This window comes from Scardinius erythrophthalmus (assembly GCF_964197995.2).
Source record: "Scardinius erythrophthalmus genome assembly, chromosome: 19".
NCBI lineage: Eukaryota > Metazoa > Chordata > Actinopteri > Cypriniformes > Leuciscidae > Scardinius > Scardinius erythrophthalmus.
Genome location: NC_138239.1, coordinates 34358520 through 34384319, shown reverse-complemented (window position 1 = coordinate 34384319; position 25800 = coordinate 34358520). Strand labels below are relative to the sequence as shown.

General features: G+C 37.6%; 1 protein-coding gene across 3 annotated transcripts in view; it reads left to right on the top strand.

The window, feature by feature from the left end:
* col12a1a (collagen, type XII, alpha 1a) overlaps positions 1-23536 on the top strand; it is a 100831-nt gene extending 77295 nt beyond the window's left edge. For 2 of the 3 annotated variants that reach the window (XM_081347447.1, XM_081347445.1), the window contains 21 exons: positions 526-669; positions 822-986; positions 1080-1118; positions 1237-1375; positions 2793-2935; positions 3219-3328; positions 8830-8988; positions 9261-9338; positions 11001-11087; positions 11528-11581; positions 11723-11818; positions 12885-12938; positions 13504-13557; positions 13776-13829; positions 14584-14655; positions 14833-14868; positions 15424-15490; positions 15582-15764; positions 16182-16259; positions 20054-20224; positions 22823-23536. In XM_081347447.1, coding sequence (XP_081203573.1) covers positions 526-669; positions 822-986; positions 1080-1118; positions 1237-1375; positions 2793-2935; positions 3219-3328; positions 8830-8988; positions 9261-9338; positions 11001-11087; positions 11528-11581; positions 11723-11818; positions 12885-12938; positions 13504-13557; positions 13776-13829; positions 14584-14655; positions 14833-14868; positions 15424-15490; positions 15582-15764; positions 16182-16259; positions 20054-20224; positions 22823-22968 — 2129 coding nt within the window. In that variant the 3' untranslated portion in view covers positions 22969-23536. Of the gene's footprint in view, positions 1-525; positions 670-821; positions 987-1079; positions 1119-1236; positions 1376-2792; positions 2936-3218; positions 3329-8829; positions 8989-9260; positions 9339-11000; positions 11088-11527; positions 11582-11722; positions 11819-12884; positions 12939-13503; positions 13558-13775; positions 13830-14583; positions 14656-14832; positions 14869-15423; positions 15491-15581; positions 15765-16181; positions 16260-20053; positions 20225-21940 lie in introns of all 3 variants that reach the window. The other variant, XM_081347446.1, reaches the window with a different exon arrangement.
* The last annotated feature ends 2264 nt before the right edge of the window (positions 23537-25800 follow it).

Below are 25800 nucleotides of genomic sequence, written 5' to 3'. Positions count from 1 at the left end.
CCAAGTAGCCTATTCAGTTTGTTATGTGAGATTTGATGTTTAATAAGTAGTATTTTAACTGTACCACTTCTGCTTCAGCTACTCAACATGAGAACACATTTATATAATTTCTTGGGTCATAAAAAAGTGTCAGAGTTTGCAGAATGAGCTTAAATCTGGAGTAAGGGCTCTTTCTGGTGCATATCACACGCACATTGCAATAAGTCGACAGAACACAGGTTACTGTGCTTACACTGTGCTCCCCAGAGGTTTTTTATCTAGCTGTTCTGATTGGTTAATGCTTAAACTGTTTATGTCTTTACTCTGATAAAGGAAAACGGGTTAAAGGATTAGTTCACTTTCTGTCCATGCCTTTTAAGCGCTACTTTTTCCTGACAATAGTTTAACACCAAAAGAGCGTTTGCGCTGGTGCAAGTTGTAAGTAAATTGGGCTTTAAGTGTTTGAATGCTGTTGGGCAAAAACAGAAACAAAAGCTACGAAATACTTAATATCTTGCACTGTGTATATGTGTGTGAATGCATTAGGTGCTGCGCTGAAGCATGTGGGAGATAAGGTGTTCATCTCAGACAGCGGGATGAGGAGAACCGTTCCCAAGGTTCTGGTTGTGGTAACCGATGGACGTTCTCAAGATGATGTGAAGAAGAGTGCTACTAAACTACAGCATGCAGGTAACACAAATCCCAGTGATCATGCATGGCCTCAGTCTCTTTATGCAACATTTAACTGCTTATTTAGGGGTGAAATGCGACCCGGGCAAGTTCTTGACATGTTTTGACAGGCGATGTATCTCCCTAAAGCCTCGGTGTTGTCTTTTCCACAGGCTTCAGTGTGTTTGTGGTGGGTATCGCAGACGTAGACACTGCCGAACTGAGGAACATTGGAAGCAAGCCAAGCGAGAGACACGTCTTTATCGTTGATGACTTTGATGCATTTGCTAAGATCCAAGACAACCTCATTACGTTCATCTGTGAAACGGCAACATCCTGTAGGAAGTCATTCTTTTAGTCTGCATTGTTCACTTGAACTCTATCATGAAAGACAAGAGTAAAATAATTTCCTGATTTTTTTTTTCCCACAGCTTGTCCTTTGATTTACCTCGATGGATTCACATCGCCAGGTCAGAACTCGACTCTCGAGTCCATATTCGATGACTTCCCATCATCATTTTCTTGTTTTCCTCTATCATCACACACTGTTATGCATCTCTTGATTGATGTTTTGATGAAAACGCATAGGTTTCAGGATGCTGGAGGCTTTTAACATCACTGACAGGACGTTTGCTGGCATGAGCGGCGTCTCCATGGAACCAGGCTCCTTCAACAGTTACATTGCATACAGACTCCATAAGGACGCATTCATTTCCCAGCCCACAAAGTAGGTCGGATTGCAGTGCATGTGTGTTTTCTGAGCTGCTCCCTTACAGACTGTAATGGTATTCAGGCAATCACAATTATTTTAACCATCTTCAGAGGGCTTGCAGTCTATGGTCTCGGCAGCTTTTCCCCCCAAGAAGCTTTCCTCCTTGTTTGTTGTAGTAGCTTGTGAGAATGAAGTGTCAGATTTTTACAGAAATTTCCAGTGGTAACTCATAAAAACATTCTCATGATTGACCTGAAGATTAAATTCATCCTCTGCTACTTTTGAGGAGAAAATCCTATTTTAAACAGTTTTATGTGGCTAGAAGTCACTGCCAACCGGTTGCTTTTGTGGTAGAAATTTATCTGGCAAAGTTTTTCTATTTACAATTGTTACAATAGTGTCTTGAACTATTAAACAATAGTACAGAAACGATGCGTTCTGTACAATGTAGTGGACACCAGCATCAGAGAGTCAGGTTTATTGTCGTTAAATAAAATTATTTAAAAATAATAATACTTAAAAAAATAATATAACTATTAGATAGAAAAATCATAAAATTAAAACTGAACTAAAACTAAAACTGAAAATAATAAAAAATAATAAGTAAATTAATAAATAATAATATAAATAATAAATTAAATGGTAATATTTAAAAACATATATACTAAAAATTGCAAAAGCACATAACAAAATTACTAAAAAATAAAACTAAATGAAATTAAAATGATTATTTTTTTTATTTTTTTTAAACGTGAAAGCTAATTCAAAATATGTAACAAACTATAATATACATAATACTAAAATTTAAAGTTAATTTATTAGCTATTTAATTATTTTAAGTACAAATTTATGCACACAAACCCTAGAGCGACTGATGTTTCGGGAAGGTCCGATTTTAAGCTTTCAAATGTTATCTCATATCAGAGCATCCATTGAAAGCTGGTTTTTCAAAACTGCGGCAGGTTTGCGTGGCTTTCTTTTTCTGATTGTCTCAATGGTGCCGTTCTCCAATATGCTGTAGTCAGAGTACCTCAGTTTGTCCTGAGCTCACTGAAGATCTGGTCTGAAGGCATGCTTGATTAATTTATCTTTAATGATGTGTATTCGTGGGTTGGCAAGCAGCAGTTCGAATGGAAACACTCTGAGCACCAGAGAAGGGAAAATACTTTCAGTGTGTTGCGATTCCTCAAGGCTGCAAGTCTGTTTGTATTTTTCTCAGAGGACAGTATGTGAATCTGTTCTGCACTTTTTGATTTATGTCTGGTTTCACTGCACAACAAATTAATCTGCATAAAGCCTTTCATTTTTTTCTGTTGTCATCAGACGCATGCAACATTCCCAGCAACTTTGCATAATGACACGATTTTATGAAAATTATGGCTGATAAAAGGGTTTTTTTGTATTGATAAACGAGCTGTATTTTTCTTTAAAGGGAAATCCATCCAGATGGTCTTCCTCCCTCCTACACGCTGATTCTCCTATTCCGTCTCCTTCCCGACACCGGCAAGGATGCGTTTGATATATGGCAGATATCAGACAAGAACAACAACCCTGAGGTCGGGCTCACCGTTGACCGTAAGCACCATTGTTATCTTCCTTGTCTCATGTGTGTGTGTTCATGCAGTCAGCCTTGCGGTGTCTGCTGAACCTCATTTAGAAACCCAGACCCTCTAAATGGATTCCAGATTTTAGGGTTGCAGTGATTTATAGCAGTAATTGCTCAGAAATGCATAATCAACCCATTTAGTGCATCAAGCTCATATTAGCATGGAGATTCTTTGTGTTGTTGTTGTTGTTGCCTCATATTTGCCTGGGTACTCAGTGCAGAGCCATGTGTAAGTGTGTGTTTTGTTCTCAGCCTCCAGTAGAGTCATCTCATTCTACAATAAGGACTCCAGAGGGGAAATTCAGAAAGTCTCCTTTGATAACGACCTCGTGAAGAAAGTTTTCCACGGCAGTTTCCACAAGGTAGAATGATTTTACTTACTTTGCTTGACTACTTGGCCATTTAAAGGGGTCCTTTTATGCTTTTTACATCTTTCATTAGTGTGTAATGTTGCTGCTTAAAAAAGCTCTGCAAATTTACAAAGCACAAAGTCACTCCAAAGACGGTTATTCTCTATGTCAGTACGCACTGTTACTGAACTCCCTGAAACGCCTCCATTGTAGTCTAGAGTCTTCTTCTGGGAACGAATTATATTCCTCATTTAAATAATTCCTGCCCAAAGCATACGCAGAATAAAGTGACGGGGCCTGGTTGAGTTAGTTACCCAAACACGCTCGAAGCGATTGACCAATCACAACACACTGTTCCAGCTGACCAATCAGAACACAGTGTGCTTTTGAGAAGGAGGAGCTTCATAGAGACAGGAACTAAATGGAGCGTTACTGAAAGAGGAGCTGGAATAATGTAAAATATAGGAAAAATAAGGTGTTTTTTGAACATTGAAGCATGAAAACCCTAACCAAATAAAGACGTTGAAAAAGGGCATAATATGTGCCCTTAAAAATTGTCAGCAATGACGCACATTAAAATAATAAAAGTGCCTAGGTAGCTTTCATAAAAAGCCAGGGTGACTTCTGAAGACCTGAACCGGTTCTTTTAGATGTCCCTCGTTGAATTAGATCTTCTTTATCTTGACTGTGAACGTGCATATGAATCAAGAGATGGATTTGAACTTGCAGTCTCCTGTTTTAAATACTTCCAGATAGAGCACATTAAGAGAGTGCTGGAATTTCTCTGGAAGAATATTAGTCCCTGCAAAGCAGTAAAGATTGTTTGGTACAGTATAACGATTTTGGAAGCGATGGCTTGCGTTATAAGTCTTGGCTAATAAATTCAGAACAAGTTTCCCACTGAAGACACGGTTTTACTTCTTGGAGCTCAATGAAAGATTTGTCACTGTTGGTTTGCCTTTCGCTTTAAATTGCGATGTTTATGGCCCATATGGTGAGCGCTCATTGTTGCAGGTTTGTGCAAGAGCAGTTTCCAGTTTGAGGTTCATGAGAGCTAAAAATCATCAATCATTACTATTGAATATGTTGTAAAAGTGGACGTTAATGATGTTATTTTTAAATAAAGGGTTTTGCCTTCTCAGAGGTTATTCTAGGCCCAGTGCACACGCTGAGACTCTTTAAAGCTAAACATGTAATCATTTTGTCATGTTTGTCCCAAGTGACTGCTGACATAGTTTAATTGCTAATGTAAAATACGTCTGACAACCAGGAGACTGTAATTTATACTAGCGTCTTGGCAAATCAGATTTCAAGATGTGCTAATTTTACATCCACACATGAAAGATTTTGGGAAATTTGAAAGCACAGCTTGAGCAATCGGGATGAATCTCAAGAAGCCTGTAAAGACCACCGGAAAGTCGAAGAAAATGAAGACGATTTCCTATTGATGTATTACAAAAAAATGAAGTATTTTAAAATATAAAGCATTTAAACATCCTTATAGTATTTTTGTGCAGCATTGTATTTGTATTTTAGTGTAAAAAGCTGTAGTGCTGTATTATAGTAATGTGGCATATTAGAATAATCTGTAATAATGAGAATTTACAAACAAAAAACAGACCTAAAATAGACTTTTATTTGAATTTCTTTTGCTTGTTTGCATGAGATTCACCCATGGACATCATTACAATGACTTCATTGACAAAGTGATGTCATACAGTGTGCATTTTGGCTTATCTAAGGGCCAATTTGTGGTCCAGGGTTGGTGCAGAAAAGCATTGGTTTGCAGCTGTAGTCTACTGTATGTTCAGCAACCACTGGCATTACTAGAGACTTGAACACAGAACAACAATTCTGAGCTAAGGTTGTGATTAGCTGACCATCTTGGTTACAAGATTACAGACTGGTTACATGCAAAGGAAACCTCTCAGTCTCAGCAAACCCATCAAACCCCAGCAAACATTGGAAAGTTGAGAAGGTTCTTTAAAGTTAAAGAATTTCTTTCTTCTCTCTCAGGTTTGTTTGTGCTTACGAAAGGCCTGTTCACAACAAGGACGATAACTATAAAGTTTTAATAATCGTTTTTATTCTTTGAGAATAGAGACATCCACACCACAATTATAATGATATAACGACAGAGGAACGATATTGTTGGAATCATTTTCAGAACAATCTTTTCCAGCTGATGAATGATAAAAACATTGACAGCCAATCAGAATCCACTTGACTTTAAGGAGCTCGAGCATTTAAAGTGACAGGCGACAAGAAAAATAACGTTATCGTGCATTGGACAGTAATGTAATTAATGTTTATTGCAAATTGTTTGAACAACCCTATACATATTAGTACTACGCTGCATCATGTGTCATTTGCATTAACAGACATGAATGCTAATTCAAATTATGCAGTTTGTTGAAAATAGGCGTGCTATTACTTTAAGTAATTGACCCAACCCTTTATTATTTTTGATAGACTGACAATAAAATAGACAAAAAAAAAAAAAAAAAAAAAAGACGAAGCAAAACCCCAGCATATTGTGGAGAGTCAATGTCTTGGGATGAATCTCATGAAGCCTGTCAAGATCACCAGGAAGTCAACAAAAATGATGTTGCTTAAAGAAAGTGCAGCTTATATATGAATCCTTATTCATAAACCTTACTCTGAAGGATTATGGATTTGTCAGGGTTAATTTATTTGTAATAGTTAATAACAACCTAAAAGCCTTTATTATCAGAATTAAAATATGAGTGTCCACAAAAGTGTGTACACTGTGCCAGTATAGTGTTTAATAAGAGTGCTTAGAAAGCCATAGGAAATCAAAACAGCTATTAAAGGGATTCTATGGTCAACCGCACAATACCACACAGAACACTGGCCCCTTCTCGATGCCATTTCCTTCCTTTTATGAAATCCCTCTGATTATGAATTTAGTAGCTAAAATTAATCCATGAATAAATGCTTTCCGAGTTAGATTTGAAGTTCATGTCATGTGAACGGTTTGGAAGCACTCCTCACATGAAGCACAGATTAGACTCATAATGGCTTTTTACTCTTAATGTGCGATCACATTTACCATTTAACTTTTTGTGAGCAAAATCCAGACATTTTTATAGAAATCTGCACAATCAGGTGTTCTACATAGATTTTGGTCATGCAAATTCGCCGCATTGACCAGTGGTAAGTGTTAAGTTGCGGTCACATTTACCGTTACTCTATGACATTTTGCGAGTCGTTAGTCATTATGCAATCGAGAGTTTCGCGTGGCGGAAAAGAAAAAAGTTCCCTGCTTACATTTCACGCATGTTGAAGTCGGTCACACAAATTCACAGCATTGACCAGTGTTAAGGTGCAGTCAAGTTTACCATTGCTCGGCCAAATTTCACACGCAAAATCAAGTCACACATTTGTATGGAAGCTTGTTTCCGCCACAGAGTGAAAAATAAAGAAGGTAATTGCGACTTTTTAATCTCACAATTCTGACTTTTTTTCTCACAATTGCGAGTTTACATCTCACAATTCTAACTTTTTATCTCAGAATTACGTGATATAAAGTCGCAATTGCAGGTTATAAAGTCAGAATTGTGTAATATAAAGTCGCAATTGTGTGTTATTAAGTCAAAATTGCGTGATATAAAGTCGCAATTGCGTGTTATAAAGTCAGAATTATGAGATATAAACTCGCAATTGCGAGAAATGTACTTGAAATTCTGACTTTTTTTCTCAGACTTGCATGTTATATTACGCAATTCTGACTTTATAATATGCAATTGCGTGTTATAAAGTCAGAATTGTGAGATATAAACTATTCTGAGGTAAAAAAAAAATCACGCAATTCTGACTTTATAACACGCAATTCTGACTTTATAACACGTAATTGCGACTTTATTTCACGCAATTCTGACTTTATATCTCGCAATTGTGAGATAAAAAGTCGCAATTATCTTTTAAAATGTTTTATTCTGTGGCGGAAACAAGCTTCCATACATTTGGGAGTTTTGTGTGACAGTGATAAGTTCCCCACTCATATATTTCGCTTGTGTTCAAGTTCACGCAAATCCCCACGTTGACCAACATAAAGCTGCTTGGTTTTATAAGTGTCTACATTCAGCACAACTCTATTGACAATGAACAACGGAACTTTTTTTGTCTGTGACAAAAAAATTTTGCTGAAATTTTCTAATGTGACAGCACAGTTAGCATGTTACTAAGCCAACAACGTGATATAATGTATATAAATGATAAAATGCATAGCACACACAAATACTGCTAAATACCTTCAGTGTATAATGCATTACAAGTAAAGACACACTGGAAAGAATAGTCAAGGGTTTCATGCACCTCAAATGAAAATGCTATTCGTTTAGAACATGTACTTACATTTCACTTTGCTGTCCATATAGACAGAAAGTATCAATGCATCGCTTAAGATTTTGGAAAGTAAAATTTTAAAATTATAGTTTGAAACCACTTCCTTTCTAAAATGTGAATTTACTCATTGAATTCATTGAAATAGGAAATGGTGGGAAAAGATGGCCAGCCAAAGGTGCAACTATGAGATGGAGGCAGATAGATATAATGAAAGTCTGACAGGACAGAGTGAAACCCACAGTAGCCAGAATGGGAGGAGAACTGGAGAAAGTGTGAATGCAAAGTACATGGTGCAAACGAATGAGACTGTAGCACTGTAATTTGGCCCTGACCGTTACGACACACTTTCCACCTTAGCAATAATGGTCTCTCAGCTTATAGTTTTTGAAAGGATGGCTACAGCACTGTATTCTCAGCTTCACAAAAGCTTTTGAACCTACTATTTGGATAAGCTTCTGAAGCTTTCTATCCGAAGCCTTAACTTCAGACCCCTTCTGCTTGTGGGAAGCCAAATGCTGGTTGCCAAAGATGTTGACGGTATTTTGGCAAGAAATATTACCTTGCTTTTGGACTGCTGGTTTACAAAGTATGAATATCAGATGTATGAGACGGTCAGAATTTTTGACTGAAAATAGGGGGAACGAGCACATTAGACGGTCAGCCGCAGAATGACATAATAGCAACATGTGGTGACGCTACATAAAGAAAACGTTGTATTCCCCCTAAAAAAAAAAAGTATGGAAAAAGCATTTCAGTGGTTGCATCCGCATGTAGAATCTCAAAGTGTATTCAAAGGGGAAATTACAGTTGGTAAACCAGTTAATATTATCTGCTGACATGAACATTCGTATTCGTGTTCGACAATTGGCACGTCTTTACATAATGAACTAATTAAACTCATTATAGTTGGACAGAAACTGTTATTGGAAGAATTGAGAGCGTAGCTCTAAACATAGTTCACAGGCCGTAGGGTTAATGTTGTCATGGGAGAGTGGTTTCGGAAAGGATGACTTCTGAGAATTTTTTGTCAATCAGGCAGTTTTGTGAATCTCTTTTATAAAGATTTATGAACCAACCCAAGATGTCTAGAGTACTGAGTAATGGTTGGATTGCACCACTGAAGTATTTGCACTTTATTTTTGCAGCTTCACATTTCTATTTCACCGAAAAATGTCAAACTCAACATCGACTGCCAAGAGGTGGCTGAGAAAGAGATCAAAGAAGCCAACAACATATCCACAGATGGCTATGAAGTCCTTGGAAAAATGGCAAAGTCTGGTGGTTCAAAGAAGCAGTCAGCCACAGTAAGCACAGATTGCTCATTCCCTTCGATACAGCCAGAGATCCAAACACGCTCTAAACTATTAATCCTATGAATATACCCTGCCCTTTCCTTTGTCCCCTCATCCTCAATCAGTTGCATGTCCTCCCACCCATTCATGCCTGAACGGATTCGATTCTCTCTGTATTCCTTTTCAACACACTGTTGTGTGCATGTTTTTTTTTTTTGAACTCCCGGCGCTCAATGCGAGCCATCTGTAACATCCGTTTGTGTTCCCATTTTTCTCTCCCGCAGTTCCAACTCCAGATGTTTGATATTGTCTGCAGTTTGGGCTGGACAAGTCGAGACAAATGTTGTGATATTCCAGCAATGGTAAGTAGGGATTGTGTATAGATTGTCATCTTGACGGATGAGCTTTTGTCTACTGTTTGGTCAGTACGCTGATGGCTTTTAAAGAACACTTGATAGTGGTAACTGAGAAAAGGCCATTGAGTTTTGCAGACTTCACAAGATGTTCCCCTTAACACAGCTGTCAAGCTTCTGAGCAGTTCGTGGTTGTGTTTTGATATGACTTCCTTTTTCACGCTGATTGCCCTTCTCCATAATGAATCTTTGCAAAGTCCCCTTGCACCAATATGTCATTCACTGTAAAGCAGTAAAAGGGCTCTGAGTTCATAGGTTAATCTTCCTTAAAATCAAGCATAGAGAACTAGTGATGAGTAAAGTAATGCGCATCAGACTATGCACTCTATTTACATTGTTTGCATATACAATTGAATTTCCACACAATTGGTGGATTTAAATGAACTTTACACAGTATTTACTCAAAGGTCTAAAAAAGGGCACTTGACCATTACGGAAATAGCATTAAAGGGATAGTTTTCCACCCAAAATGGAAAATGATGTCATCTTTTACTCACCCTCATGTCTTTCCAAACCTGTAAGGGTTTCTGTCTTCCATGGAGCACGTGGATTTTTGTTATTGGGTGAACCGTTCCTTTAACATTTGTCTTCACTGGAATTAAAGGGCTTAGCCAAACCCGTTCATTAGAAGGGAGTGTGCACATACTTCTGTCCATGGAGTGTAGTTGAAGGGCAGGTAGATGTACACCATTGAAGCCAGTGCAGCATTTAGTTTTTATCTTTGCTTAAACTTACTTGAGATTAAAAAAACTGTGAAATTTACAGTAACAAAACAGCAAATGTGGTGGGCAGACCATAAAAATACGTTAGCAACTTAAATTTATGGTAAATAAAAAAAGGTGTATATTTCATTAACTGAAGTAAAATCTGTTTTTTACCTTTATATTATACTGACAACCACCATAAAAACAGGAGGTAAAGAAAGCCACATGATGAATCAAAGTTCATCAAACTGATGTAAATATTACTAGATAGAAGTGACACACTGTTCACACAAATTCAAAACATCATCAAGGTAACTAAAATAATGCAATAAACATCACCTAAACAACATAATGTACTTAACCGATAAAAAAAGCATTAAATGTGAGTTTTTAAAAAGAGGATTCTAGGAATGTCAGTTTATGTTTTTTTATTGTAAATTATAAGATGACTTTTTATTACATTAAATAACATGAAAATCCCAATTAGATCTATTATAGTTTTTCTCAGTATACAAATTGCCATTAACCATTTAACCATTTTTTATCATCAAAATTGCGATATAGATCGTTTCAAAGCAGCTTTACAGTGATAAATAGGAAAGTGATGCATTTCGGCTGTTGTTCAGCTGAAGTCAGATCAGTGTTGATTCAGTTCAGTTGTAAAGATCATCAACTACATTAGTTAATTTTCTCTATAAAGCAGTTTTACATCTCATCGTCCAGTTCAGTTTTCACACAGTCAGATCAATAACATTGTTGAAGATTAAGTATATTTAAGAATATTAAATTAATATTATGTAATACCAGCTGTCTTTATCTTTACAGTTCTTTTGCTTTTTTAGTTTTTTTTTAACAAACTGTGTTTAGTGTTTTCAGCAGTGTTTGATTTATATCTCCATCTCTGTAGCGAGAAGAAGCCAAATGTCCCGCTCTTCCTCACTCCTGCACATGTGCTCAGGACAGCATCGGTCCTCCAGGCCCAGCGGGACCTCCGGTAAGATCATTAGAGTCCCCTGACGTTTCTCCTGTCTCTGAAGTCATCATGCTACCGCTGCAAATCTCACTTCTGATGATGGGGACGAAAACGTCCAGAGTTCAGGGATAGTGGGATATTTTCCCCAAAGCCTCAGCGCTGTAATTTCAGCCCTGCTCTTTACATTAAGCTCAGGAATATGATTATGGGGCCTCTTCTCTCTACACCATTATACATGGATTGAACATCTGGGATTACCAATGGTTAACAGCACAGCGTGAGCTAATGACTAGTGACTTACTCATGGATTCGCTTAAAGGTCAGAAAACTGAAGTGAAGACCACTGGGTAGGCCTCGGACGTGTGCACTTAGAAACATCACTGTCTTTAGAGCCGCTATAAAATAATGAATCCTCTGAAATCCACTGCCACTGAGATTCTAAGCAAGCCTCTTTTTTTCAGGGTGGCCCCGGTACAAAAGGCCCGCGAGGTGAGAGAGGAGAGTCTGGCCCCACGGTAAGCTCATCCTTCTTATGAAATGACCTGCAAATGGTCAGAGACTTGATCAGTACCTTAGAGAACCAGTTTCTCTCTTAGCACTTCTTCCTAGAGTGTTTAACTGGATAAATGAACGGGATTTTAACCCATTCATTTCAGGGTCCAATGGGCCCACGTGGGGAGCAGGGTGCACCAGGTCAGATGGGACCTCCAGGCCCACAGGGTCCTAATGGATTGTCTATTCCTGGTGAACCAGTAAGTAAAACGCAAACCTTTGCATTGTGAAATATTGCATTGCCCCTCATTGACCCTAACTATTAACCCTTTCCTCGCCAGTGTTTTTGATAAAAGTTGCCAGCCATCGCCAGCATTTTTGATCATCTTCACAAAAATTTCTATATTTTGTTGTATGAATATCTGAACATCCAATATATCAAAAGAAAGAACAGACCCTCAAAAACAAAAAAACGTTTTATTCTAGCTTAATGCATTCTTTTTTTTATCAACATTTGAATGCGGGTAAGTTTCATTAAATAAAGCTAAAATCTGAGAAAAACACGTTTTTGTTGAACACTACATCCAGATCGGATTCAGAACGATGATCGAAACATCCAGTAGATGAAGTAGATCGAGTCCATCAACACCCGCAAAGCTTCACAATCTTATAGTTCGTCTTGGGTCGACATTTCAGTCAGTAGCATTAGGCAGATTTGATTTATATGCTGTTTAATGTTGGCGATTGCGTTATTTTACATGTGTATTTGCTCACATATGCTATCGCTTGTTTCTGCTTCTTCTTCGTCTGTGTTTTGATCAGGAGATTTGGTACTCTTTCAGAAGATGCGTAGTAGCGCCCCCTACTGTATAACAGCGGAAACACAGAAATCCAGAAAATTCCGTCAATGGCGGGGAAAGAGTTAATTAGGATCTTTCTTAAGCCTGAAACAGTGTGATTGCTTCTTATTACAATAACTTATTGTTATACATAGATTTAAATTAACACATTTAATTTGTTTAAAGCTAGCTAAAAATGTTCTGTTTTTATGTTATGTCATACTTCTGCCTTTTTCTCTTAAGCGACACCAATTTCTACTCTATTCGTTGAAAGTGTTTTCTGTTTCTCTTTCTTATGACCTTAAAATCCTGGCCCTGTCTGGCTCCAGTACTGTATAGTGCGGGTCTAATTTATGACTGAAAGCTCTGGACCCATTTATTAAACTGCTCCCTCTGTCATCCACGTACAGCCGAGTTGTAAATTCCTTTGAATGTCATGTAACAGAGGAATGAGTGTGAACGCTTGCTTCATTTCTTCTGTTTTCAGGGCCGGCCTGGACCTAAGGGAGACGCCGGTGACTCCGGTTTACCTGGACAGCGAGTAAGTGCTTTTTTCTTTTAGCTGTTTTTAAGCAGCTTGTGAAATCTAGTAAATTGTGGTGCACAACAGCTGTGTTGGATTCTGAAAGGTTTCATAAACAGTGTTTAGGACATTTAATGTGCTTATCAGATAAATGGCTTTATGATTGGATCAATGCTTAAGCTCAGAAAATTATACCACACTTAACTTTACCTATTAAAGCACTGAACAATTGGCAAGTGCTCTTAAAGCACATCGCTTAACAAAACAGAGCGGAACGATTGCTAACACCTTCATCATAACGTCATTTTATTTTTGACTTCCAAAAGAAATACACAGACAGAAACACAAATGACTGTTCTTTTTGCTGTACAGGATGAAGGCATTACTTTGCAAGACGTTTATTTGTACATGTATTCATATGGTTCAGTTGCTAAAGCCTTCCTACTCTTCCATGGAAAGGTTGAGTTTAGTCATATCCTGACAATTTCTGAAATTGCTCAGGTTTGATCCACAAACAGCTACTTTGTTGTTTGAGACAACCACTGAATGATGAATGACACTAAGTATTTTTCCTTCTTCCAAGGGCCCCGTTGGCGCTCCAGGTCCACTCGGCCCCGTTGGGCCTTCTGGTGCGAGGGTAAGAAGTTTTTGACGTGTACCTTGAACTGGTTTGAAAGAGCATGTTTTCAGTCTCGTTCTCTTGTCAGACCGAGTTAGTCGGTTGTGTTAGGCCCATCTCAAGGGTGTGTTTAAACCTCTCCCAGAGGTAAATCATCTCCAGGATTGAACAAATCTTTGCTGATTTTATTAGCTCTGCATCTTGTACAGTTCATGATGACATATGTTGTTGTTCAGGGTCCGCCAGGAAATGAAGGCCCATCTGGACCAAGAGGTCCATCGGGACCAATGGTATGTAACGTGGAAGCTTTTGAATATCTGACGAGTGCGAGACCGTCATGTAGCCTGAGAAGTCAGCTGAAGTTTCTGCCATACATCAAATGACCTCTTCTTCCTTCTGTTAACTTAAATACTGTCTTTCACAAATGCAGTGATCTACGAGGACTTCACACTTAACAGTGTATGAATTCCAATGTAGCACAAAACAAGTTGAACAGTTTTTGTTTGTCATTTGAAACATTAAAATAAGAAATTTTGAAATATAATGCAAAGACATTTACACTTTTAATATGGCTTAAATGTCCAACTACACTGGAGAAAAAATGGTGTAGAAACAATTTTCACTCAGAAATTGTTTGGAAATTTCACAAAAAAATACAAGGAAACAGCAAGTAACAATGAATTAAATGTGAAATATTGAAGTAGTATTTCTTGTAAAATGTTCTCCAATAATAGTTGTTTTATTTACAAAAAATAATAAATAATAGTTTATAATTGGTATAATAAATAACAGTAAATTATGCATAATTACAATCAACTGACACTAAACCTTAACCTTATAGTAAGTACATGTAGTTTATATAATAATATTATGTTATCACATTATATCAATGTCATCTTAAAATAAAGTGTCCGTTTTGGAGCTACTTTCCCAGATCTCATGTCTAAGTCATTCACACTGATGCTGGTTCTCTGTGTTAGTGATTGTGAATGAGTTTGGATTGTGAGTTCAGTCATTCTTACTGACTGAGATCCATATTTTTAGGGACAACCGGGATCACCTGGAATGCCAGGAATCACAGGAAAATCCGGAAAACCTGGAGACACTGGCCTCCCTGTATGTACATGTTCAAAAGGCTCATATTAATTCTCATTTTCTTGTTTAAAATTATTTATATAAATTTATTAATCAAAAGAATATATGTGCAAGTGAATATAACCAAACCTATGGTCACTAGCCACAGATATGATTTGAGTGATTTCTGACTCATCTTTTCTCATCTGTCAATCACAGGGAGCTGTTGGCATGAAAGGAGAGAAGGGTGAAAGGGTAGGTGTCACTTTTATACACTTCATCACGGGAGTGCCTTTTAAGTACATTTACAATATACGACCTCTAAATGCAATACTGAATAACACACTAAAATTACATTTATAATCAAGTGCTTTACATGTGCTTTAATATGTTAGTCAATACATCAAAATAAGAGTACTTCATTAAAACATGACTTTAAGGGTGTGTTTACACTTGTGGTCCGGTTCACTTGATTCATTTGGTCCAGGCCAAAAAAAAAAAAAAACCCAAAAAACACATTTAGTCCTGGTCTGCTTAGTGTTCACATTGGTATTTTTAACACTGAACCTAAAGATACCAAACCTAAAGTCATAGGGATACGTTCACAACCTGATTGGTCAGCTTTTTAACTGAAGTTACTACTTTTTAAGATTTGAAGTACACCACAAATGCACATTTAAGACACTTCTTTTTCGCAAGCGACAACAAGGAACTCACTAACGTTGTCGCCGCAAAAATGTTTTTGCATGAGCAAACACACTTCACATTTTCTTCAGAAAATGTCAAAATCCCGTTTGCTCTGTTTTCCAGGGAGATACTGCGTCACAGAATATGATGCGCTCAGTAGCGAGACAAGTTTGCGAACAACTAGTCAGCAGTAAGCCGCCTCCGCCTCCGCCTCTTCCTCTTTTTGAATTTTCCAATGGGTTTGTTCATGTTAAAAATGAAAATGTTTGATTTGCTTATAGGACAAATGAGCAGAATCGATAATATGGTGAACCAGATCCCCAGTAACTACAGGAGCAATAGCCCTGGTCCTTCCGGTCCTCCAGGCCCACCTGGCAACCAGGGAGCCCGTGGAGAGCCAGGTCAGCCCGGACCCAACGGGTTCCCAGGAAATCAAGGTGTGCCAGGGTCTCCAGGAGAAAGAGGTATGCACGCACTTCACATAGGATGACAAAATATAGCATTCAGACTTTGGCTTGGTGGATAAAACATTGACTTACACTGAAAGAGACCAGAATATCATAGAGACTTAAAGCTGGGAAGCCACAAACCTCTTTACACCAGCCTAGCATTGTGGTGCCAAGGTTTGCACACGTTTGACATTTTCTCCAAAGGTGAAATAGTTTTGTTGTGCAAAGTAGATCATTGAATTTTAATATTGTTTTTCCCAACTAAAATTAGGCAAAAAAACTGAGAGAAATCTTTGATGCACATGATTGTAATAGATAGTCTACCATTTTTCCTTAAAATCATCCAGATGTATAGACTTGGTGTTTGACGTTACTGCCAATCAGTCACATATGGTATACATTTTTTTAATGCATTTACCCATAACATCCTAGGATTGCCGGGAGAGAAGGGTGAACGAGGAAGTCCAGGCATTGGCACTCGAGGACAGAGAGGATTACCTGGACCTCCTGGTATGTCTTCGTGTAACCTAACGCCACCTCATTTTAACCGCTCCATTTCACTGCTAATTATATCCAGAGTTTGTGCACACACTTGTCTTTTCAAGGCTATCAGCCTATCCAAAACCTCCTGATTAATGGATCCAGTGCTAATGATCGTTAACATGTATTTAACGACTGTGATTTTCTACGATGGGTAATTTCCATATCACAATGTTTATCATTCTGAGAGTATTTAGGCATGACAGATTAACATGATGATGAATCATTACGAAATGAATGGTCTGTTACGCAACTGATGGTATTAGTTTTTCCAGACGATCAGGAACAGCTTTTTTCCTCTGGATTGTTTGGATAGGTTGGCTCAAAAGTGTGCTAACCCCTCATCAAACTGTGTTGTGGCAGTTGGGATTAAGAGAACCTTAAGAGTTTGAAAAGGAAGTCAGCAGAAGTGTTTGCCTCGATAGGCCTGTAGCAAAATTCAGACAAATCATTTTTGAGTCTCAGATATTAAAATCATTTGGGTGTTTCTCTGTCCTGTGCTGTTAATGTGTGCCTCTTTAACCTCTTTAAGGATCATAAGTAGAATTGAGAATCAGGGGCTGGATTCAAGTTGAGAAATTTCTTAGGAACATTCTTATAAACTACTTGGAATTTATCTTAAGTGCAATTCTTGAAAAAATATTAAAGGCCCTGACATACTTGAAATCGAAGAATGAACTGGTGTGATGGAATTTCAAAACAAAATCATAAAACTTCCAGAAAAGTTCACTCTGGTTGGTAAACACCTTCGAACTACCATTGGTCCCTGGCGATGATGTAATAGGTGGGCGTGGCTCTGAGGCTCCGCCTTCTTTGACACTGTTTTTTCGTGTTCAATACTGTAAAGCTGCTTACTTTTAAAAATGTTGTGCTATATTAATAGATGTGACTTGACTGGAATGCTGAATTGCAGAGCTGCTGGAAACATATCTCTATGATCAGATGCTTTCTTTACTGCTGTTTTCGCACCGCTGTCATTTTTATATTGTGTTTATTTTGTTATTGAGAGGAAAACTTCAGTTCATATTTACATATTCATCTGAAGGATGTTTTCCGCAAACATCTTTTTACCCCCAAGCGAAGAATGAAAAAAAAGATCTTCGTCATGAGTATATCGGGGCATTAAGAAGTTTTTTTTTGCTAAGAAGAAAACGACAGGCTTTAGTGTTATCTGATTGTTTGGCGGTTCTTGCTGAAGACTTGCGCTTTGTGTATTTTAATTAGTTATTTTTAAAGTCAGCATGAAACAGAAGTTGTGATAGTCTTTTCTTCCCTATTATGACGTATACCCATGTGAAACGGCTTCTGGAACAAGAACAAATGCAGGGCGGGACTTGATTTTGTCCATGGGGAATTGATGGGATGGTTGTGGTTTGCTATTGGTGGATCTCATGTGAGTGACAGGTAGCCCCGCCCCTCTGCACATTAATTAAAAAAACGATAATGACGTGTACGTACAAATCATTTATAATAAATTCAGCAATATTACATAAAAATAAGAATTGTCAATGTCAACAAAGCAGCCTGTCTTAAGTCTATTGGCAAGAATTTGATTCTTAAGAGTGTTTTGTGAATCCGGCCCCCGTTCTCTTTCCATTTAAACAAATATAAATACATTGAGACATTCGGTTCCATTAGCGGTTCTGGAACATCTGTGTTCCTCAGTCGATGTGGACAAAGCACCAGAGCCAATGCAATGTCATGGCAATCAGCACGCTTATTTCTTGTTAGCTTATTTTTGTGAATCAATAGTCAAAACGAATGACTGTTCAGTTAAAATAATCTCATAATCTGACTGGTAGTGAATTCAATAAGATTTGTTGTCTAAACACTGGCCATTTTTTTCTCGCTCAAAATTACTTAAAGAAGCGTTAACAGAACCATTAAGTGAAATCAGAACCGGGTACATCCTCTTGTGATTAACATTCCTAGATCCCACAGCGTGGCCTGATTTACAGTGCCATGTTTTTTCTTCTGAAGTTTATTTATATAGCACTTTATACAATACAGATTTTTTCAAAGCAGCGTCGCGAAAATAAAGAGGGAAATAACAGTGTCAATGTTGCAAGTCAAGTCAAGTCATCTTTATTTATATAGCGCTTTTTACAATACAGATTGTATCAAAGCAGCTTCACAGTGATAACATGAAAATAATACAACGAAGTTTGTTTCTAAAAGAAAATTGCGTCATCGTCCACCTTAAGGCAGATCAGTAATATTGTTGAATATTAAATGTCCCCAACTAAGCAAACCTGTTCATCAATTGTGAAACAAATGCAATGTAGCTATAAGCATCTCTACAGAAGACAATAGAGTCATTAATCAGCTCAATTTAGTTCAATGTTGATTTAATATAGTTTGATAACAGTGTAAATGTTGCAAAGATCAGTCAGGAAACCACTTCAAAAGACAATAGTGTCGTTGGTTACCCTTTATTTCAATGGTCCACTTTATATCTTCTACGGTAACACTTTACAATAAGGATCATTAGTTAACATTAGTTAATGTATTAACTAACATGAACTAACAATGAGTAACACATTACAGTATTTATTAATCTTTGTAATGTTAGTTAATAAAAATCCAGCTGTTCATTGTTTGTTCATGTTAGTTCACAGTGCATTAACTAACAAATGTATCATTACAAATGATAACATGTACATCAACTTATTCTACTAACCCGAACCTTACAGTCTAATACTCTAATAAGAGCTAGGTGACATGTAGTTGCAAAATTACCTATAGTTATTAGAATGGGTAACACTTTACAATAAGGTTCATTATTTAATATTAGTAAACTAACTTAGTTAACATGAACTACAGTTGACATGTAGTTGCATAGTGTCTTATAGTCAGCTGAATGTCAGTTGGGGAGCATCAAAATAAAGTTTGATCATATATTAAACAGACCGTCTACTAATACTCTGATGACTGCTAGTTGACTTATAGTTAGTAGAATGTCCAAAGTGGGCTATCAAAATAAATTGTTATCAAGTCATTATCCAGTTTAATGCATTCTCATCCGATAGATTTATTGAACTCAAATTGATAATATTTCTGAATATTAATTGTCAAAAGCCTGGAAATAATTCTATTTTCAGTAAACAAGGCGCTTCCATTATCATAAGAAGCTAAATTGGCCAGAATGGTAGTTTCCATGCTGATTTATGCTCAGAAGACCAAAGTAATCCAGTTATTAATAGAGGGAATTTGTACAGACAAGTTTTGAGCTCAGTCACTCTCGATACAGTCATCCCAGCGCAACACAAAGAGTCTGAATGAATTATCGGCTCCATGGTAACTCCGACAACACTCTGTTCAACAACTTTCTCCCGGGGGACACGTTCAGTTGCTATCCAGCATTTGCAAGAGCGAGCCTCTCGCAGAAAACTGTAAAGAAGTGGAAACAATGCCAAGAGCTCTCTGTGAATGAAATACACAGCCGTCGTATACGTACAGTAGGAGGAAGCTTGCGGTGACTCACTGTTTGTAGTTTGACTTGTGTTTTCTGTGGAGGCTTTATTGACAACACATGTGCTGACATCAGAGTGCACAAGAGCGAGTCGAGGGACAGCATTCCAGTTCGGTTTATACCGTCTAGACAGAAAAAGGGTTGGGGGTAACTCGCCCCTTCTTCCTTTTAATTAAGCAGTCAAAATATTTAAATTACAGTGCTTGAAATCAGTTTTCTCCTCCCACATCCAGAGGAAACCTAGAGGCGAAAACTAAAGGACGCTTTCTTACACCTCCTGTGTTTTTTTCAGGGCCACCAGGGCAGTCTCAGACTGGGCCCCCTGGTCCCTCAGGCTCAGCGGGGCCCCGTGGCCCACCGGGACGGCAGGGTGGGCCTGGAGTCAGAGGACCGCCTGGACCTCCTGGATACTGCGACTCCTCCCAGTGTGTCGGCATGCCTTACAATGGACAAGGTTACCCAGGTACGGTTACAGTACGGTTGATTGAAAAGCTCTGTTCCCAAACCTAGTGAGCTCTCGTCAAGGGGTTTACCTTCTAAGGCAACATTCTGAATGAACATCTGAATCAACACTCTTCATAGGCAACGACACAAATAGCAATGCTCCCACTGGAATTTAGAATTAGCATGTTGCAACACTGTTAAGCGTTATAATCAGGGTTTGAAGTGTATCTTTCACTCACAGGCTAATTTGGCTACTACATTTTTAAGTTACCGGCCATTCAGAACTTCTACAAGCCAAAAACAAAGAAGAAAAAAAAGAAAGAAATTCCAGATTAACTACGTCACTGCTTATATTATAAAATTTGGATTTCATACATTAATTTCTTATTCAAACAAAAGCCATCTCCTCCCTTCCTCTTTCATCCTCATCACCAAAAATATGTTTTAGGTGGACAGATCAATTCAGTACAAAGAACATCATTTTTTTTTAGGATGTTGGAAAATAACAATGTCTTTTCTGTTAACCAGATGCTTTTTAATCTTTGCTATCGCTTCAACAGCAAATGAACAAGATTCTACACAATACGCTGTGTTTTATATATCATGATGACTCATGAGTTGAGTATTTTTGCTAAATCTTGGCTTACACGAACATCCCCAGCAAAGTGAGCAAACATAAGTAACACGCCAAATTGGCTCGTGATTTGACAGTGGATTTTTAGCTGCTTTTTGCGGGTTGGCGGGTGTTGATTTCAAACCCTGATTATAATACAAAGCACACACAAATATTTGGGCAACACAGTAAACACAAACCAATTACTATTCATTTTGCTGAAATATAGGGTAAGATGGGAGATATCGCCCTTAAGAACAATGTGCAAACTGTAATATATTAAAATGGGTATTAAGGGAAATTAATAGAAACATTTGCTCAAAGCTTTGTGTGCTCGTAGTCCCCTGATCAGGACCCGACACAGAGACATATTAAGTCTGAAGCAGTGTTAGGAGGAAACTCAGTCTATCCCTGCAGTGTCAATTCCGCTTTGAAACTTGTGATATATAAACGCACACGTCAACCCCATCGCTTTATTTAGTGTTCATGTAAACAGTATGCTCAGATTCAGCAATCGGAACAATTTCAAAAGGCAAACGAAGCTAATGACACTGTCAAAGCGGGCCGTCGGAGGCGCGAATTAAACGTCACCGTTTCAGTCGATGATTTTGAAACAGAATTACTTTTAAAGAACAGCGAAAAGATGTCTGAAATGTACTTCAAACTTATTATTGAACATAACCCCATGAATTACAATAAGTAATCAACTGAAAAAAAATAACACTATTAACAACATGCCACTTCTGTCCCATCTTACCCCAAGGGTCTACTTTTATCTTTTCACTTAAAAAAAGACAACACTATTTTTGACTACTAAATCTGATGTCCACAAATAGACACAAAAACATTGTTGTTCAACATGTTCCAGAAACACAAAGTTAGATCATTTAACCTCAAAACTTTTCGGTGTTCATATTCAGATGAAATGACCAAATTAAGAAGAGCATTACACATTATCTAGGCAGCTCACTGTGGTTTGGAACAGAGCTCTATTGTAAGCGACTAATGATATGATTGCTATGTGTTTGCTTAACAATATAGCTAATCTATCAAGAACGGCATGTTTACACTTGAAGGAAGTCGTTTTGCCACTGAACTAACCCAATCTTTAACCCATTTCAGGTTTTGCGTAGTATGCTATCTAGACTGCCTGATCCCTTACCTGAAGTTAGCACTCGCTCATGAGCTAATAAGGATAACCACCATGGATATGATTTCTGAATATTTGCTGGCCAACTATAAAAAAAACACACAAAAAAAAATCAAACCAAAGAAAGGACTGGACTGCCACTAACACCAGCTGAGCGCTACTATATCATACTGGAGCCAGTGATGGTTTCGTACCCGTGGCCTGTTTGCATCTAGAGCAGCAAGAAAGAGCTTCGTTTTGCTGAGGACGCATGTGAAACTACTAACATTGAGCGTTCATGTTAACAGTGTTCAACAGTGGTTGCTCTTTATGAGGGGGAAATGACTGTAAATAAACTAATTGTGCCTTGTAAATGTTAAATCGATGACACAGTGGGTTCGAAGCAAACATGTTAACATCAGTCATCAAGCTTGCACCTGATAACTTGCTTCTTGCTGATCGCTGACGTTTCATTTTTTCACCTTCCATGATACGTGTAGGCAACGCTCAGGTTACGAATGTAGTGTGTGCCATTAGTATATGCAACCATGAAGTTTTCGGTGTGCGTTTTTCTTTAATTCGGGTTTTTTTGTATTGTGATTTATAGAATTGTGCGATACCTCACAGAGATCAGCAAATTTTTACACGAATGCATTCTTTCTATACATGTATGTTTGAGTAGTTCTAGTTCTAGTCTAGGAGGAAAAATCCAACGCAAAGTTGTGGACAACTGCGGAATGGATTTAGTATTTGGTTAATGTAGACGTTTTTTTTTTTAATTATTATTATTAACACTATGTATAAATGAAGAGTTGAAATGACATGTTGGAACCCAAAAGCACATGATCAGCTGGCCAAATAATATTTCCAAGCAGGCCCCTACCAGCCAGAACCTGAAACCTACGTAGTGCCCATTCCAGCCCAGCCGTCGGAAGATATCGAGACACAGTCGCCAGGTTTACGAAACCAGCGTGGAAAAAGATCGCTATCAAGACAGGAAGCTGAAAGAATAGAAACATAAAGGGAAAGTGTATCTTCTGTATTGTCAAAAACTGCATCTTTTAACACAGTCAAGTGGAGAGGCGGATATCCAACTCTCTTTTCCCCGTGTGCTTGCCGACGGTTCCACAATGTGTCTTTGCTTGTAACATAACTGCATTTTGTAATTGTTCAGTAATATGTCCTATAACACTATGAACTGATTCCTTGCACATTTGAGAGTTTGCGAAGTGTAAACGTGCTTGCTGCGGTGCAATTTGTTGTTGTTCTTTTTCTCACTTCACTTGATTCTTAGACCTGGCTTTTGTTTTGTTATCCTAAACCAAATATTTATCTGTTGTATACCAACTCGCTCCGAAAGAGGAATTGCATGCCTGTGTTGTATATTTAGTAAGGACGTTTACACCAGAATATAGTTGTTTTTCCCAGTGATATCAGTTGAAATGCAGTTGGAATTTGTTGCAAATCTACGGACATAGAATAGCTTTTATCATGTCTGAATTGCACATTGTGAATTCCACAGCCTTATTTTCTTATTTATTTCTGAATCAGAAGAGGCATTTTTCAATAAAACTACTGAAAATGTTTAATTGCTGTTGTGATCTGTTCTTTCATATTTAGTTTACATTTACAATGAAATTCAGTTTCTCAGTTTGAATTGAGGTAGCAAATAGGATTGTGATTGAAATGCAAATTAGAATGGAATGGAATGAAATGAAATTCAAAGAAACTTTTTGGGATGCACCGATATGAAAATTTTGGCTGATACGGATAACTGATAATTCTTTATATGTGAAAGCCGATAACCGATATATCGACCGATAAATCTGAATCCAAATTTTTTGATAATTTTTGAGAGCCTGATCACAAAAACAAAAGTCTCACCATTAAAAGCCATGTCCCAAACACACAATTATAATGTTCTCATTATAATTTTATGTAGCCTGTATGACAGACTTGTGATGCGCATGTTGCACTTTACTGTATTTTCCTTTTTGAAGTGATTTCAATCATATTTCAAGTGATTCAAAACCATAATGGAGAACAGTGCGCATCTGAAGGGTCTCAGCTGAAGGAAGTATTTATCAGCCAAATTACTGGGCCGATAATGATAACATTAAAAATGAATATATATCGTCCGGTACCGATATGGTGACCGATATATCATGCATTCCTACTTTTAAAGGAGAACTCCGGTCAATTTTTTGTAAATTTGGAGTGCTGTCAGTACAGAGAACAACGACACAAATCGGTGTTGCCTACACCGTGTTATCCTCTTTTTAAAATTTGCACCCTGTTGACTTCAATGGGGCAAGTTTTAAACCTGCTTTTAGCCTCTTAACATCCTTGATGTGTCATTACAAGTGCACAGAAAATGTGAGTGATTCCTTCAGAGTGATCACGAGTGAATCTGACTGCAGTAGATGAGAAAGATATGTATAAAAATGATGTTTATTCAGCCAGCGCACATACCTGTATTTTCTTCCTGTTTTCGGTCGAAGTCCATAGTAAGCGATTGTCGAGTTCACGCGCGTGATCATAGGTACTAAACCTATGCGTGTGAACTCGACAATCGATTACTATGGGCTTCGGCCGAAAACAGGAAGAAAATACAAAATTAAAATTGACCGGAGTTCTCCTTTAATAATCCAATACATTTTCTTACGTATGAAATATACATTAATTTTAAATACCTTTGCAGAGAGAATAATGCTGTTTACAATTTCAATTCACAGTTGTGTTTTCTGATGCATATTAATCAAAAGTTCTATGTTCATGTATAACGGGGACTTTATGGTGCCCTCTTAAAAACCTTTATCGGTATCTATGGTGTCATGAAGAAACTTTAATATCCATGGAATTAAATTAGGTGTCTATTATTATGTACTTATTGCAAAACCCTTTTGGTGGCACTGAGATGGGAAACGGGTAAGGTTAGAGACAGGTTGGGTGGTGTGGGTAGGTTTAAGAGTTGAGTTGTAAGGGAAGGGTCAATGTGTAACAGCTATTTTTTTTAAATATAAATACAATGTAAAAACTTGGACCAATATGTTAATATACAATTGGGCCAAAGGTTCTATATCGTGAAAAAAGGTTTGGCTCGAGGTCATGGTGAAAAGGACCCTAGGTTGATTTTACTCCGAACCATTCCTTTAACATCACTGAATCCACCAAATACATTCATTTATAAAGACAAAGCTATTTTCTGGGGTTAAGTCAGGAAGAAGTAGCGCTTTAAGGTAACAGTTGCAAGTTGCCAGTTTTTACAGTGTAATAAAGCACTTCAGGCGACCTCTATAAAGCAGCAGATCTTGTATTTCCAAAGAAAACAATAACGTGGAGGAGTTCAGGTGTTCTTGTAAATGCCAAAGATGTTCATTAAGATAAGTTTGGTTCTGCTTCATTAAAACTGCAGGTAATCATGGTAAGAAATCACTGTTTGTGCTCTGAGATTGATTTGACACATTAAAGGCTCATTGTCATGACATTTCTGACCAGCTCGTCCCGAAACATTCCATCAAAGGAACGTTGAGGAGATCTGAATAAATGAAAAGAGGGAGCAACTTGCCAAAAGTCTGGAATGCTGAATTATATAACTCTCCGCTTCCAATATACTTGCTTTGACACTGTACATGTAAAATCCTACATTTCAGTATTTTTCCATCAAATATGAACTCTCTGATGTTGTTGTCCACAACAGGGGCAAGTATTTTCAAGCCATTTTGAACCATTTTTAGGCTAAAATGTTACATGGGTGACCCATTTTTTTTTTTGCATTTCTGACAACATAAATTCAACATAAAAGTGGTGTTGAGAAACACTAACAACAGCCATAAGTCATTGAAAAGTCTCT